Here is a 16,550-nt window from a genome sequence, read left to right on the forward strand (position 1 = left end):
GCTGATAAACTGAGCAGGTCAGGCAGAGATGAATTAGGACGTGTGGCCTATTCTGTGTGGCTCCAGGATGATCTGATAATCACATTGTGATTCCTTTACCCACTGAATGTGGAGCGATTTTGGAGTTTACACTCTGAGGGCCTAACTCTCCGTTCTGCCAGTGGTCTAAATTTGAATTACATATTTTAGTATCTCTGGCCAAACCACATATGTAAAAGCATGACTATTTATTATTTGCGGTGAGGATTAAGTTGATATATGTAAAATACTTAAATTGCCAGGTGCCTAGTAAACAAAAATTTGAAACACCAGTTATTACCAAATTTGGTAAGTGGTATTTTGGAAATGATATGTTTCGGGAAATGACAGATTCTTGTCAACCCACGTGCCTTTTGCTTTTCAGTAATCACAGCGGTCAGTTTCCCTAACGGAACGGTAAGAATTTTCACATAGAAAACTAGGTTGGCTAAAGGTTTAAGGTTATACTACGTTTTGAGGTCAGATACATACCCAGAAACTATCATTTTCGCCCTAAATACCTCCAGTGAATTCCAAGTAACGAAAGGAAACACTTATCTCAAAGGCCTCTGATTTTAGAGGGAAGCACTTTTCATTTTTTTTTTTTTAAACCGAATGTAAATAGGTGTAACAATGTGCTAAGTAACCAGGAATGCAGCACCCAGAGTCCCACAAAAAGCCTCATGCGCAGGCGCAGCTGGCTCTCCACCAGTCTATGGCTGGCGCGTGACAGCCGTGCGGTTTACCCTACTTCCAAAGTGGTTTCACTGCGCATGCGCGAACCCATTGCGCGCGCACGCGCGCCCCTCCCCATGAGAGCGTGCGCGTGCGCGTGGCTCACCTTTCGGCCGAGGGCGCGCACCCTGGAAAATTCCACTCCCGAGCTCGCTCCACCCTATGCGCCTTTTCTCTGGCTCGGTGATCTGAGGCTCCACTAGCATCCCGGCGGCCTTTGCGTGAGCAAAATGGCAGCCCCCATATCTCGGGGCTTGTCCTTATCCAGGACTTTGGGATGGTGGTCACGGCAGGTGGGTAGGGATGAAGCGAAAGAAATTTTAGGGACAGAAGGAGGGCATAGAGTAGAGGGGAATAATCGTCCTATGGCAGTTGCTGAATTTGGACTTTATCTAGGGGAGATTTTGAAGTGTACGTGATTCCCCCCCCCCCCCCAAGTCTCCCTAGATAGCCTACACCGAGCCTTGAGGGAGATTTAAGTTTCCTGGCATTAACTTCTCCACATTAATTCTAGTCTCTGGCGAGATGTTAAAAGGAAAGAAGTGGTTTGGAAGATGGACTCGCTTTTACATTCTTAAGAAAAAAATTGGAAAGGATGGGGGGTTTTGTCTTTTCCTGGAGAGAAAAGGTCACCTGGCTTCTTTAAAGTTTATTAGTCAGTTAGGAGCTAGAAGTCATTTGCTTCTGAAAAAAGCAAAATAGAAGTGTGAAGGAAGTGCCCGGGAGATGTTGCTTAATGATTTAGTAATAGCATTCTGGTCTTTTCAGAACTGGGTTGATAACTAAGGTTCACTACTAAACTAAAAGTTTTTTTGATGGTAGGACCTCTGCTTTAATCATCTGTGCATACAGTAGTGCTACAGGATGTATTAACGGAAAGTTTTTAGGAAGCGTTGACTGATGTTAATACAGGTTATTAATTGGCTTGTGGTAAGAGCCATCCCTAGGGTGTTCTTGTAGTAATATTGTTTCTCCATAATAGTTATCTTATAACTTCTGAGGCATTCTTTGGGTATGACATGTCTGTAAGACTTTGCATACAGTTACTTCAAGATAGGTTTATTCTTTCCAAATCACCTATATGCTATTTTTATTTTTTTATTTATTCATTCATTTATTTATTTCCCAGCCCATTCTGGTGGCTCAGTCTACAGCTGTAGTTCCAGTAAAAACCAAAAGCCGTTTCAGACCACCAACTCCTAAACCCAAGTACAAAACAGAGAAGGAGTTTTTGGAATATGCCAGGAAAGCAGGATTGGTTATTCCACAGGAACGATTGGAACGTCCTATACATTTGGCCTGTACAGGTAAGGAACAGTATTTCTGGGATCCTGACTCAGTGCTCTACTGTCAGAGGTCTGGCATTTAGAATGTTTTAGACTCTGATTGACAGCGTTAATTAACCACTAAGTGGGGTTGGAGAGACGACTCAGTGGGTAAGAGCACTGACTGCTCTTCCAGAGTTCCTGAGTTCAATTCCCGGACACCTCATAGTGGCTCACAACCACCTGTAATGGGATATAATGCCCTCTACTGGTGTGTCTGAAGACAGCTACAGTGTGGAGTCATATAAATAAATCTTTAAAAAAAAAAAAAGATAAGAAAAAAATAACTACTAAGTTTGACTTTAGTAATTATTTACTTTATATATAGTATATTTCATAAAGTCAGTTTTGTTTTTGCAGTACTTAGGGTTAAATACCGAACTAAACAAGCAGCCTACCACTAAGCTATATCCCCGTTCTCCTTTCTTTTTGCCTTTGAGACAGGTACTATTCTCCTGCACAAATAGTAGACTTCGGGCTGTAACATTAGCTCTGCTCATTAGGTCATTTTTTGATCTTGTTTGTACAACTTCTAAAAAAGATGAAGTTTCTCTAGTTTGTAGATGTAAAACAGACTCTAGGAGAAGTTACATTACTCTTCTGTTCTCGTTTTTTTTCTTTCTTTTTTTTTTTCTCAACATACTGAGAGATGTCCCAATAGGACAACACTTAGTTCCTGGTACTTACACAAGTGTAACAAAGTTTCCTCTATGTGCAAGTCTGTTTGATTAGTCCACATTATACCCTGCATCCTTCCCAGTTTTATCTGACTGCAAGATGATGTTGTCTGTCTTTCAAAGGTTTCTTAATTTTCTCCTCTCCTCACAGCTGGTATATTTGATCCCTATGTTCCACCGGAGGGTGATGGTCGAATGTCATCTCTTTCAAAGGAAGGACTGACGCAGAGAACTGAGCGATTAAAAAAGAATGTGGCATCACAGTTGGCGTATGTGTCCAAGACAATTAGGCTTCGATATTCTGAGAATATGTGATATTTGATTCTTATACTGTTCTATGATATATCATATTGAAGTTTCTCTTTCTTTATTTTTATGTGTTTTGCCTTTATGTAAGTGTATCCCATGTGTGCAGTGCCTGTGGAGACCAAAAGAAGGCATCTGATCTCTTAAAGCTGGACTTAGAAGTGGTTTTGAGCTGCCATATAAGTGCTGGGAACCAAACCCAGCCCTCTGCCAGAGCAGCAAGTGTTTTTAACCACTGAACCATCTCTCCAGCCCTCAGTGCTGCTTTTTTTTTTTTTTTTTTTAAATCAGATTTCCACGTTCAGTGTTGCTTCTTAAAAGCTTTCTTTTTTTTTTTTTTAATAAGGTGTTTTCTTTAATCCTAACATTTCACTTTTTTTTTCATTTTTTTCTTTAAGGTTTACTTTACGTCTGTGTTCACAGGTGGGTGTGTGCACCTGCAGCAGACATCCGAGAGAGCACAGTGTTGGGTCCTTTGGAGCTGCAGTTAGTGGCAGTTATCACCTGCCTGATAAGGATTCTGGGAACCAACCCAGATCCTCTGCAAGAGCACTGTGTTCCCTTAGCCTCTGATTCACCTTTTCAGACCAAAGAAAACCTGATTTTTTTTTTTTTTTTTTTGTATCTTACTATGTAGCTTTGACTGTCTGGGAAGTCATAAATACATATATCCACCTGCCTCCCTTTTTTTCTTTTTTTGTGTCAGAGTTTGTTTTGGTAGCCCTGACTGTCCTTGATCTCACAGCTGCATGCCTCTGCCTCCAGAGTGCTAAGATTAAAGGCTTGTGCTACCACAGCCCTGCTGCCTCCCCTCGTCTAGGCACCACCCATGCACCACTGAACCCTGGCCTGCTTGCTCTTTCTTTACATTTCATGTGAGAGAGAGTGGAATTTACAGTCTAGACCCGTTCAAATGGAAATTAAATGGGAAGATGGACATGGGGGATTAATGTGAACTATGAGTTATGGAGATTATATGAAGATTTCATAATATAATAGCAGTTTGTTTGTTTGTTTGTTTACGTGTACTTGCTAGCTCCTCCTACAGTACAAATAGGGAGGTAGGACAGCTTGTGGGAGTCAGTCCTTTCCTTCTATGGTGTGAGTTCCTAAGACTGACTCAGGTTCTCTAGATTAGTGGTAAGCACCTTTATCTGCTATGATGTCATCTTTATGATGGTTTTCTTGCTTTGATTTTACAGAATTCGAAAGATAAAAGAATTTGACGCTAATTTTAAAACAAAAGACTTCCCTGAGAAAGCTAAGGATATTTACATAGAAGCTCACCTTTGTCTAAACAAGTAAGTGGATGCCCCCATCCTATGTGTGCACACTCTCTTCCGCTGCTGTTCTAGGCACATCCCCCTCCTCCGTTTTTTTTCAGGTAAGGTTTCTAGAACTTTCTAATGTGAGAAGTAGTAACTGAAGATGATTTTTCTTTTCTCTCTACTTTCCTACTAGTTTTTGTTGATACTGTTTGAGGCAAGGTCTCTCTGTGTAGCCCTGGCTGTCCTGGAACTCCCTATGTAGACCAGGCCAGCCTGAAACTCAAGTTCACCTGCCTCTGCCTCCCAACCGCTAGGACTGAAGGTATGTGCCACTAAGAGGGGCTTGTTTTTACTTTTAGGAGGAGGATCTCATGATGTATCCCAACCTTTACTTGAACTTATTATTGTTTTTACAATTTTTAAAAAAGATTTATTTATTTATTTATTTATTTATATAATGTCACTCTTTTGACACACCAGAAGAAGGCATTGGATCCCATTACAGATGGTTGTGAGCCATGTGTGGTTGCTAGGAATTGAACTCAGGACCTCTGGAAGAGCAGTCAGTGCTCTTACCCCTGAGCCATCTCTCCAGCCCCTGTTTTTTTTTTAATGTTTTTATTAATGCTTTGAGAATCGGGTCTTGTTCATCCCCCACTGTTCTTTCTAACTCCCCCTGTTTTTGGATAACCCACCAAGTTTAAGTTTAGTTTGTGCTGCCCATGTATATACGGAGTCTAGGGCCATGCACTGCAGTTGGCCTACCCTTAAAGGTAGGTCTCAGTTCTCCAGAGTCATTAACTATCCTTAGCTCCTGAGCTCCTCCCCGAGCCATTTCAGCATGCTGACTGACTTGATTTTATGCTGCAGTCCCAGTTGCTGTGAGGTCATGGACTTGGTCACATTGTGTGCACAAGACTCATGGCCGCTGTGCACTCTCATTTGTGACAGACCCTGGTCCAGGGGAGGAGGCTGGCTCCTTCTGAGATCCGAGCAGAGGAGGCCATTCTTCTGTGTCCTGGTGGGCTGGCTTTCCTGTCCTTCCTTGGTAATGCAGGACTCTGGAGAGAAGTAGATCTAAGTCCAGCATCCTGCACGTCAGGAGTCCAAAGATGGGGAGATAAGGTCAGAAAAGACACATGGCTGTGCTTCCCCAGTTCAGAGATGACAGTGCATGGTGAGGCTGGTCGCCGGCACTGACACAGAGATGAGGAATTTACTCTTCTTGTGTGGTGGTGTTGGACTTTGTCCCCTCTACCAGCACAGAGCAGGAGTCGGCTCCAAGTCTTAGTGACTATCCTTGCTCACCTGAAAGATATGATTGTCGGCTGGGCGGTGGTGGCACATGCCCTTTATCCCAGAAGAGGCAGGTGGACCTCTTCAGTTTGAGGCCAGCCCGGTCTACAGAATGATTTCCTGGACAGTTATGGGCTACACAGAGAAACCCTGTCTCAAAAACAACCAACCAACCAACCAACCAAACAAACAAAAAGATGGAATTTCAGAGAAGTTTCTTCCTGCTCCAGAAAAAAAGTATTAAATGCTATTAAATGTCAAGGTTTTGTGATAATTCACAAATTAATGTATCATGTGGCTTATGGTGTACATACAGAGAATGTTTGCATAAATGAACTGTTTTTCTTCAGGACTATTTAAAAAGGGGGGGGGGGCCTGGAGAAATGGCTCAGTGGTTAAGAGATGGCTCATCGGTTAAGAGCACTAACTGCTCTTCCAGAGGTCCTGAGTTTGGTTTCCAGCAGCCATGTGGTAGCTCACAACCATCTGTAATGGGAATCAGATGCCTTCTTCTGGTGTGTCTAAAGAGAGTGACAGTGTATATGTGTGTGTGAGTGTGTGTGTGTACACATAAACATATACATATATGTGTGTGTACCTATAGATATGTAAAATAAATCTTTTAAAAATATTATTAGTAGTAGTAGTAGTATTTTTTATGTGAGACAGGGTTTCTCTGTGTAGCCTTAGTGGTCCTGTAACTAACTCTGTAGACCATACTGGTCTTGAACTCAGATCCACCTGTCTCTGCCTTCTAAGCAATTAAAAGCATGTGCCACCACCATTTTCAACTTTAAAAAAGTTTTTCTCGTTATATTTTACTTGTTTGTATGATGATGCATGTGTAGAGGTCAGAGGACGATTTCAGGAGTCAGCGTTGTAATGATTTACTTTATGTATGTGTGTTTTGCTTGCATGTTTATCTGTATACCATTTTTGTGAGTTGTCTTTGGAGTCCAGAAGAGGGCCCTAGAACAGATGGATGTAAGCCACCAAGTACGTGCTAGAATTCAAACAAAGAGCAGACAGGCTCTTAGCTGTGGAGCCATCTCTCCAGCCCCCGAAGGGTCAGTTCTTTTCATGTGGGTTCTGGGCATTGAACTTCGCTTGCAGGCTTGGTGGCAGGCTCTTTTACCCACCAAGCCTTCTTTTCATTCCATTTTCAGATTTCATAGAAGGTACCATAAAAGTAGGAATCAATAATAAATCTCCCTCTTTCTTTTTTAGCTCAGACCACGACCGGCTTCATACCTTGGTAACTGAACACTGTTTTCCGGTAGGTTTACATCCTTAGAAAGATGGGAGGGCTGAGCAGGTGAATTCTAGACACCATTGCTCGACTCCCTTTTGTTGCTGCTTTTTCCTTTTTCTTTTTCTCTTTGTTTTTGGGGGGTGCGGGGGGCTGGGCCTTACCATATAGTTCAGATACCAATTGATAGTTCTCCAGCCTCAGCCTGCCTGGTGCTAGGATTACATTTATATGCCACTACCCTAGCTTTTGAAGGGAAGTCTTATTTTCTTTCTTCCTTTAATATCATTTTCTTTGTAATTAATTAATTAATAAAAAATGACTTATTTATTTTATGTATGCGTACACTTGTCATTACAGATGGTTGTGAGCCATCATGTGGTTTCTGTGAATTGAACTTATAATCTCTGGAAGAGCAGTCAGTGCTCTTAACCACTAAGTCATCTCTCTAGCCTTATTTATTTATTTATTGATCTATTTATCTATATTTTTTTAATGTGCATTGGTGTTTCGCCTGCATGTGTGTCTGTGGGAAGGTACTAGATCCCCTGGAACAGGAGTTACAGACAGTTGTGAGCTGCCATGTGGGTGTTAGGAATTGAACCCAGGTCCTCTAGAAAAGCCAGTGCTGATAACTTCTGAACTCTCTCCAACCGTGGTGAGGGCCATGGCAACTGAGGAAAGAGAAAACCCCTCAGTGGGCAGTAATGAGCCATAGGGTGTATATCTGAAGGTTGGGAGTCACCTCTGTGAGACCTTGCTTTATATGTCTACCCTGTAGTAAAGGTTTTGACCAAAACTCACAAGGCTTATATTACATAGTGACGGGGTGCTCGGTACTTTGAGGATCCCCGAAGAATGGAGGCCCTGTAGTTCAGCTGGAGCTTCTAGAATTAGATCTTCACTCTGTACAAATTCAGCTTGTGTTTCTGTCAGTCTCCCCAGGGACAACTGTGCTTCATGAATTGTAGCTCTGACAGGTCTGGAACACACTCCCTTTCACTGCTGCAATGTGAAGGGTAAAATGAAAACAAAAGAGAGAAACCATATGTACTGTCAGCGGAAGTACATGTAGCAATTAGCAGGTTATGGAAGTGTGTAGGAGGAAGTGGTGCGTGGAGGGGGTTTTCAGTGATGTGGATCTCGAATAGTATTTTAATGAGAATATAATTGAGAGGCCGGCATGCCCAGTAGCTTGATCAGAACTTGGGCACATGGGCTAGAGATGTGTGAGAGTTTTAAGTACCTGCTGCTTTTCCAAAAGACTAGAGTTGAGGTTCCAGTACCTATCTCAGGTGGCTTACAATGCCTTGTAGGTCTAGCTTCAGGGGACCCCACACCATAGTGTTTGTGGGAACCTAGCTACATGTAGAATATACTGAACACACATTTTTTAAAAAAAAAAATTAGAAAGGTTAAAAACACAATGAGAGATACCTCAGTAGTTAAAAGCACTAACTGTTCCTGAGGGCCTAGATTCAGTTCCCAGCACCCACTTGGCAGTTCACATCTGCCTGTACTTTCAGTTCCAGGGCCTCTGACACCCTCTTCTGACTTCCATGTACACCAGGCATGCACTTGATACACCGACATATGCAAACAAAACATCTATGTACATAAAGAAGTAAAATTAATAAAAATAAGTGCATAGAAACTTGGGCCTTGTGGCTTTCATCTGCAATTCTATGCTTGAGAGAGCTTCAGCAATACTGCTGGTTACAGTCTGAGTCCCTGTCTGCCTAATGCCTACCCCTGAAATGGAGAAGAAGAAGGGAGGCACTTCCTGTCGATTGCAGTGTTGCAGGTGGAGGCTGGGCAGGGCCTCACAGGAGAGAAACCCCAGTGTACTCTTCTCTTCTTTCCTCAGGACATGGTCTGGGACCTCAAGTACAAGACTGTGCGCTGGAACTTTGTGCAGTCTCTAGAGCCAGGACAAGTGGTTCATGTCCGTTCTTCGGGTCTGGTGAACCAGAGCAACATGTATGGCCAGGTCACTGTGCGCCTGCACACTCGGCAGGTAGAGTCACTTGTTTATTCCAGCCTTTCTTTACTCCATGTTAAGTACGGTAAAGACAACCTCAGAGACAGCAATGAAATCTCAGGCTTCCTCTTGGAGAGTGTAATTGAGAGCAAGCCCAGGTTGGAACTCTCTACTCCTTTCCTGTCTGTGTGTATGCTGTAGTTCCTGGCCTGTCTATGGCCTTTTTTTTTTTTTTTTTTTTTTTAACTTTCTTTCTTTCTTTAATGTATATGAGACTGTAGCTGTCTTCAGACACACCAGAAGAGGGCATCAGGTCCCATTACAGATGGTTGTGAGCCACATGTGGTTACTGGGATTTGAACTCAGAACCTCTGGAAGAGTAGTTGGTGCTCTTAACCACTGAGTCATCTCTCCAGCCTGGCCTATTTCTTGAATGTGTCTGTGTCTGCCTGCATGCCATCTGATGTTTGACTGCCACTGTGTCTGTCTCTGACAAAGGGCTCTTCTCTGTATTTACTGAAAAGCTCAGAAAAACATCATAGAAAGGAGACGATGGAGTCTTGAGAAATCTTTAACAGAGTTACAAGGGAACAAACTTTGCTGACTCCAATTGCCCTGAAGCACTGAGAAAAGTAAATGGTAGTGCAGACATGTGATCAGGGTTTCTTCCAGCATTTCTGGGGAATATTTGTTGTATAAGGTATACACGTATACCGGAGTCTGGGTCAGGGGCATGGAAGAGTACATAACTATGTTAGCCTAGACTGTAATAGCAGATTACATGGGAAGTCCAAGACATGTTCTCTTAAAGGCAAGTGAAACTTGAGCAGGTTGGGAGCACAGTAGGATAGCAGGTTGAGTCGTAAGTGAACTCAGGAGTATTAAGTTGGCTAGGGGTCCAGCAGAAACCTTCCATCTCTAAATGCAAGAGAAGTGTTCATTGACTTGTATCACATCAGCTCTCAGGTTGGGCATATGTCTCTGGACAAATGGCCATTTGTTTTTTCTGGTTCTAGGGGTTGGACCCAGAACCTCGTGCATGTTAGGGAAGTTCTCCCACTGCTGTGCTCTACCCCTTGGACCAGGACTGTAGGCTCTCAGCAAAAGTTTGCCGTCATCTTCTTGCCATTGCTAAGTGTTATCTCCACTAAGATGTGTTGTGAAGGTTTTTACTCTTCCTGTTGTTGGTCCCCCACCCTCCCCTATCCATCAGAGAACCTTGAGGAGCAATATGTTATTAACTGATTAGTTCTAAATTAAGAATCTTTAATAATTTTAATTTCCCTTAGTTAAGATTATTTTAAAAGCAATTGTAAGACCAAATCCTCTGACAGGCCAGATTTTATTTTGTCATTGCAGACTTTGGCCATTTATGATCGGTTTGGCAGATTGATGTATGGGCAGGAAGATGTCCCCAAGGATGTCTTGGAGTATGTGGTGTTTGAAAGACATTTGATGAACCCATATGGGAGCTGGAGAATGCATGGCAAGATTGTGCCTCCGTGGGCACCCCCTAAGCAGCCCATCCTCAAGGTAAAGCTGTTTGCATGCTTTCAGAGGAAGCTGTATGTTGATAACCTTGTCCTGCTCAAACTCTCTTCTTGGGCGCCACCTAGTGGTGAAACAGAACGAAGCGACTCTAGGGAAGGGAACTTTCCCTGGATGCTGGTGAGGAACAAGACATTCTGGGTAAACAATAGGTGTGATGGTAGGTAACAGGTAACTTCAGTTCCTCCTGTTCTTTTCAGACCTTGATGATTCCTGGTCCTCAGCTGAAACCTTGGGAGGAGTATGAAGAGACTAAAGGGGAAGCCCAGCCTCAGCTAGCCTGACGGCCTAAAGGACTCCTGAGGAGCCTGGCAGTGGTGGCGCACACCTTTAATCTCAGCTCTGAGGAGGCAGAGGCAGGTGGATCTCTCTGAGTTCAAGGCCAGCCTGGTCTACAGAGCAAGTTACAAGACAACCAGAGCTACACAGAGAAACCCTGTCACAGAAAAAAACAAAAGAAAAGAAAAAAAAACTCCTGGGAGGTGCCCAGGTGGTGGGGCTGCAAAGGCTTCCCCTGCTCTCTTGCCCTGCCTGGGTCAGCGGCTTTCCAGGCCCCTTACAGTCATGGCTCATGTGTGGTCCAAGTGGGTGGCTGGGATGCCCAGCCATGCAGCATCTTTTTACCACCATGTTTCGCTTCTGAGGTGAGATGAGAAGCAGCAGGAGAGATCAGACGCGGCGCTGGGCTTTTTCCTGCAGGAACCGTGGGATCAGACAACAGCTTTCCTTTTTCTAACTATAGGCCAGGTCCGTGTTTGAAATAAAATACTGTCAAAGAGTTGAATAAACGGTGTGACTGTATATTTTCCCTGGTTCAGACTGGGAATGGAGTGGTTCCATGAGATCAGGTGTGGGAAATGTCAAGCGGGTAGTTGTGAGTGACATGGCTTCCAGGAACTCTAGACGGGAAGAATTGGGAGTGTCTGCAAACTAGAGCATCCTGCTGCAGTCCCGCCACGCAGGAAACTGGGGCAAGAGGAGGGTCAAGAGCTTAGTGTCATCCTTGGCTACATGGTTTCAAGTCAGTCTGGGCTGCCTAGATCCTGTCTCAGAAGAACAGCAAAGACTAGGGTGTTACTTAATATCATATGTATGAGTATTTTGTCTGCATATGTGTTTACATACTACATGCATGCCCTTGGAGGTTAAAAGAGGGTGTCAGATCCCCTGGAACTAGAGTTATTCATGGTTGTTGTCTTAGGGTTTCTATTCCTGCACAAAACATCAGGACTGAGAAGCAAGTTGGGGAGGAAAGGGTTTATTCGGCTTATACTTCCACATTACTGGTTATCACCAGAGGAAGTCAGGACTGGAACTCAAGCAGGTCAGGAAGCAGGAGCTGATGCAGAGGCCATGGAGGGATGTTGCTTACTGGCTTGCTTCCCCTGGCTTGCTCAGCCTGCTTTCTTATAGAACCCAGGTCTATCAGCCCAGGGATGGCACCACCCACAATAGGCTGGGCCCTCCTCCCCCTTGATCACTAGTTAAGAAAATGCCTTACAGCTGAATCTCATGGAGGTATTTCCTTAACTGAGACTCCTTTCTCTGTGATAACTCCAGCATGTGTCAAGTTGACACAAAACCAGCCAGTACACTTGTGAACCACCAACTAGGTGCTAGGAACTGGATCTGTGTCTTCTGCAAGAGCAATAGTATTCTTTTTTTTTTTAAATATTTATTTTATGGGGCTGGAGAGATGGCTCAGTGGTTAAGATCACTGACTGCTCTTCCAGAGGTCCTGAGTTCAAACCCCAGCAACCACATGGTGGCTCACAACCATCTGTAATGAGATCTGATGTCCTCTTCTGGTGTGTCTGAAAACAGCTACAGTGTACTTATATATAATAAATAAATTTAAAATATATATGTATATATAGTTTATGTATGGTAGTACACTGTTATTATTTTCAGACATAGCAGAAGAGGGTCCCATTCTGGTTGTGAGCCACCATGTGGTTGCTGGAAATTAAACTCAGGACTTGTGGAAGAGCAGTCAGTGCTTTTAACCACAGAGCCATCTTCAGCCTACAACAACTATTCTTAACTACTGAGCCATCTCTCCAGCCCAGCATATTACTTTAAAAGGTCTCTTTAATATACTTACTGAAATGGGTGTTGTAAAGTTTCTTCTTCGAGTTTTTCTGTTTAAAATTACTCTAACTTGCTTTGTAGACCCGGCTAGCCACACTTACAAAGATCTGCCTCTCTTCCCCTTTGCCTGGAATTAAAGAAGTACTACACCGTATCCAGCTTAAAATTATCTTTATCTTATTTTATATATAAATCTGGGGAGGGTTGTCCTTTTGTCCTTTAGCTCCCCTTTCCCACCCCCTGCCATAGACAGGGTTCTCTGTGTAATAGCCCTGGTTTTCCTGGACCAGGCTGGCTTCGAACTGAGGGATCTGCCCACCTCAGTCTCTTGAGTGCAGTAAGGTGTGTACTGACAACCCTGGCTGTCCTTCAGCTTTTATGCATTTTGTTTTGTTTTGCCTGAAACTTGCAAAGATCCTTCTCATAGGTGTGAACTTCCACAGCCTGTGTTTTATTCTTATTAGATTTGTCCCTACCCCACTGCCACCTTTTTGGCTAGCTAGACTAGACTACCAAGGAAGTGTACCAGCACTCAGGCTGAGGCAGGAGGATCTGAGTTCAAGGCCAACCCAATATACATAGGGAGTCCCAGGAAAGCCAGGGCTATATAGTAAAAAACCTCTTAAAAAAAAAAAAAAAGCAAAAAACAAACAAAAAAACTACCATGTGGTTGCCAGGAATTGAACTCAGAACTTCTGGAAGAACAGCCAATGTTCTTAACCACTGAGCCATCTCTTCAGCCCAGTGAGACCCTATCTTTAAAACAAAAACAAAAAGAACACTAGATGACTCCAGGAAGTTTAGGAAGATGCAGGGACAAAGCAGGGTTGGTACTTAGGGGAAACCAGTAAGATTTGGTTCTGATTTCTTGTACCTCACAAAGATGCTGGCTATGCCTTCCACCCTAGGACCAGAAGGCAACTGCACCAGAGTGCAAAGCAATGCGCAGTGCAGCAGCCCAGTCCCTGTCCCTCTGGGACTGCTTGGAGAAGGGGGTGGGGCTTTGATGCTCGGTGTCCTGGGATATCTGGCATGACAAGGGGAAACTTACTTTTCCAGCCACAGATTTGGTTCACAGTGCCTTTGAGTTCCACAACCCAGTGAGTTCTTGTTTAAAAACAGCCTGGTGGAGACATAGCGTAATAGGTAGAGTGTTTTCTTGGCATGTATGAGGATCTAGGTTCAACAACACAGGGAGAATGAGAGCCTACATTCTCATGCTTAACTTTTCTCCAGACTAAAAATTTCTTTGTCATTTCAGTCCAGAGTTACTCTATCTAGCATAGGGTAAAAGAAACTGGAATTGCTCACAGCCGACCACTGAACTGAGAACGGGGTTCCCGATGGAGGGTTTAGAGAAAGGATTGAAGGAGCTAAAGGGGTTTGCAACCCCATAAGAACAACAATACCAACCAGAGCTAGGGACTAAGCCACTATCCAAAGAGTACACATGGATGGGCCCATGGCTCCAGCTGCACATGTAGCAGAGGATGGCCTTGTGGGGCTTCAGTGGAAGGAGAAGCCCGTGGTCCTGCCAAGGCCTGATGCCCCGGTGTAGAGAAATGTCAGGGCAAGGAGGCAGGAGAGGGTGGGTGGGTGAGTGAGTGGGGGAGCACCCTCACAGAAGCAGGGGGAAGGAGGACGGGATAGGGAGTTTATGGAGGGAAAATTGGGAAAGGGGATAGCATTTGAAATGTAAATTAAAATGTTTTTTTAAAAAAAAGCTGGAATTGCATCAGAAATAAGTAACCTGTCATTTCTCCAAAGCTGCCCTCTCAGCAAAGTTGCAAACAGGGAAGGCCTTCCTGGGAGATATTATCATTTATTTATCAATTATTTATTTATTATGCCTGCAAGAGTGTTTGAGTGTGAATGTGTGTGTGACACAATTTTCAGTCGGAGGTCAGAAGACGAACTTTGCCTTCTTGTGTGAAGTCTAGGGATTTAATTTTGTTTTTAAAGTCTTTATTTTTATGTATGCAAGTACACTGTTGCTCTCTTCAGACACACCAGAAGAGGGCATCAGATCTCAAGTAGATGGCTGTGAACCACCATGTGGTTGTTGGGAATTGAACTCAGAACCTCTGGAAGAGCAGTCAGTGCTCTTAATTGAATTTTTGTCAAATTTTCACGACAAATAGTTACCCATTGAGCCGCCTCCCTGGCCCAAGCCTGGTGTTTTTAACAGCAGCTTGCATACATAGACCCAGGAAACAGCCACAGGGGTGTGCTTGGGGAGAAGATCTGGTGGGCTACTCTAAGGCAGCTAATCTCGAGCTGTTTAGTCTCAACCCTCCAGGCTTAAAATGCACATCGTTTGACAGCATTGCTATCCAAGTGGGGCTTGAACATATCCTATTTGCCTGAGCCCTGGATTAAGGCAAAGTAAGAAGTGCTTTGAGCTGGATCCATAGCTGGGGAGCAAGAAGGAAAGGAGATAATCCTAACAGGGAAGAGAAACAGAGAAACAAAAAACTCACTTAGTAGGCAAATGTTAACATTGACTTCTCTTGAATTTATAAAAAAACGGGGATTCAGATAAGCTATTTCATCCCATTGCCATGGCTCTGACTCGGGCTCTCTAGATAATCCTAAATCTCAGCTAAGCAATGGTTGCCACCAGGAAGCCAGAGGATAAGTGCAATTTCATTTCCTCTGGGACCAAATCCCGCTGAGCAAATGGCCCCAGATGTGAAGGGTTGGCTTGGAGAACAAGGCAGAGAGCATCTGTCAGCACTGGCAGAGAAAAAGCTGGACAACCCCACCCCAAGTCCTGTCAGGCATAGGGTGGCTTTGGAGCAGGCACTGTTCTGTCTGTTGTCCCTCTGTTGACAAAGAAAACCACCGGTGTGAATAAGCCAGAGCCAACTACAGGAGCCGAAAACAAGCATTCTTTATTATTTTTCTGGATGGCTATTTATAACAGTGAATATGGGGATAACTTTGTTCTTCAGTTAGTGAAGTCTACCTTAGCTCAGAAGCTGTGGGGTTAAGTATTCACAGCACAGAACAATACAGCTGTAGAAACCCAGTGCAGGAGCTCTGGGTAGGTAGGAGGGCTTAGTGTGGGAATGAGGGCAACTGGCCCCCAAAGGAGACCAAGGTGACTCTCTTCCATTCCCTTTTGGAAATGGAGCATTGGACTGCTTTGTTCCGTGTGGCTCTGTATCTGTCCAGCGTTTGCATACAGACTCCTGGTTCTCTCACCGCGCAGTTGGTCTCATTTGAGGTTTTGCAGCTGTTAGACAGACCTATATCATTTCGGTTAGAGGACGGGACTTGCTGCTGTCTTTATCACCTCTGCTGGCCCTGCCACATTAGCCTGCTTTCCCTTGTCTCCCTCTGTCAAGCTGGAACCGCTGTAGCTTTTCTCCTTCCTAGTGTCCACTGGTAATAGCATCTGACACAACCCTGTCATGTCACATGCTTAAGCAAGGTAGCCTGAACTGATTGTTGAGAGGAGAGCCAAAGTGGACAGCTAAGAAAGAGACTTTGTACTCTTTCTGAGAATAGTGGTTGGGATTCTGACTGAACAGGACCCCCTTTTTTTTTTTTCCTCAGGCTCCTCTGGGAAGGAGTTATGAGTTAGAGTGACCTTGCTTGAGAACCAGAGATTTCCTCCTTGGCTCCAGTTACAGTTACTAAAAAGGGGGTCCCCTTGCTGAGTACAGAACGAGGAGGAGGCGGCAGTGAGGTAGGTCCTGCTCATGGCAAGAGCTGGGGCAGAAAGATGGGAAGGAAAAACACCTTGCCCAGTGTGGAGAGGGCCCTGAGAGAGTCTTCTCTGTTCTCTCTTGTCACTTTGGATGCTAGCCATGACATAAATGTCAGAGTGTCTGACAGTTGCTACTTCAGCCATATGAGAAGTAGTAAAGCAGGAATGGAAGAGGCAAGTCAAAAGACAAGGCCCTCGACCTGGAGATGTGGCTTAGTCGTAGGGTACTTGCTGGAGATGTGGCTTAGTCGTAGGGTACTTGCTTAGTATTCCTGAGGACCAGGGTTCAGTTCCCTGTGCCACAGGTACCCACCGAAAGACAAAGGCTAGGCTGGGGATGT

General features: G+C 44.1%; 1 protein-coding gene across 1 annotated transcript; it reads left to right on the top strand.

Annotated features, from left to right (window-relative positions):
- The first annotated feature begins 906 nt into the window (after window positions 1–906).
- MRPL45 (mitochondrial ribosomal protein L45) lies at window positions 907–11,191 on the top strand. The gene is made up of 8 exons (XM_080922698.1): window positions 907–1,046; window positions 1,883–2,060; window positions 2,907–3,024; window positions 4,264–4,362; window positions 6,853–6,901; window positions 8,742–8,891; window positions 10,215–10,388; window positions 10,604–11,191. Exons 1-8 carry the CDS (start codon window positions 984–986, stop codon window positions 10,685–10,687), a joined length of 915 nt encoding a protein of 304 aa, XP_080778824.1. The 5' UTR covers window positions 907–983; the 3' UTR covers window positions 10,688–11,191.
- The last annotated feature ends 5,359 nt before the right edge of the window (window positions 11,192–16,550 follow it).

This window comes from Micromys minutus (assembly GCF_963924665.1).
Source record: "Micromys minutus genome assembly, chromosome: 10".
NCBI classification, from domain to species: domain Eukaryota; kingdom Metazoa; phylum Chordata; class Mammalia; order Rodentia; family Muridae; genus Micromys; species Micromys minutus.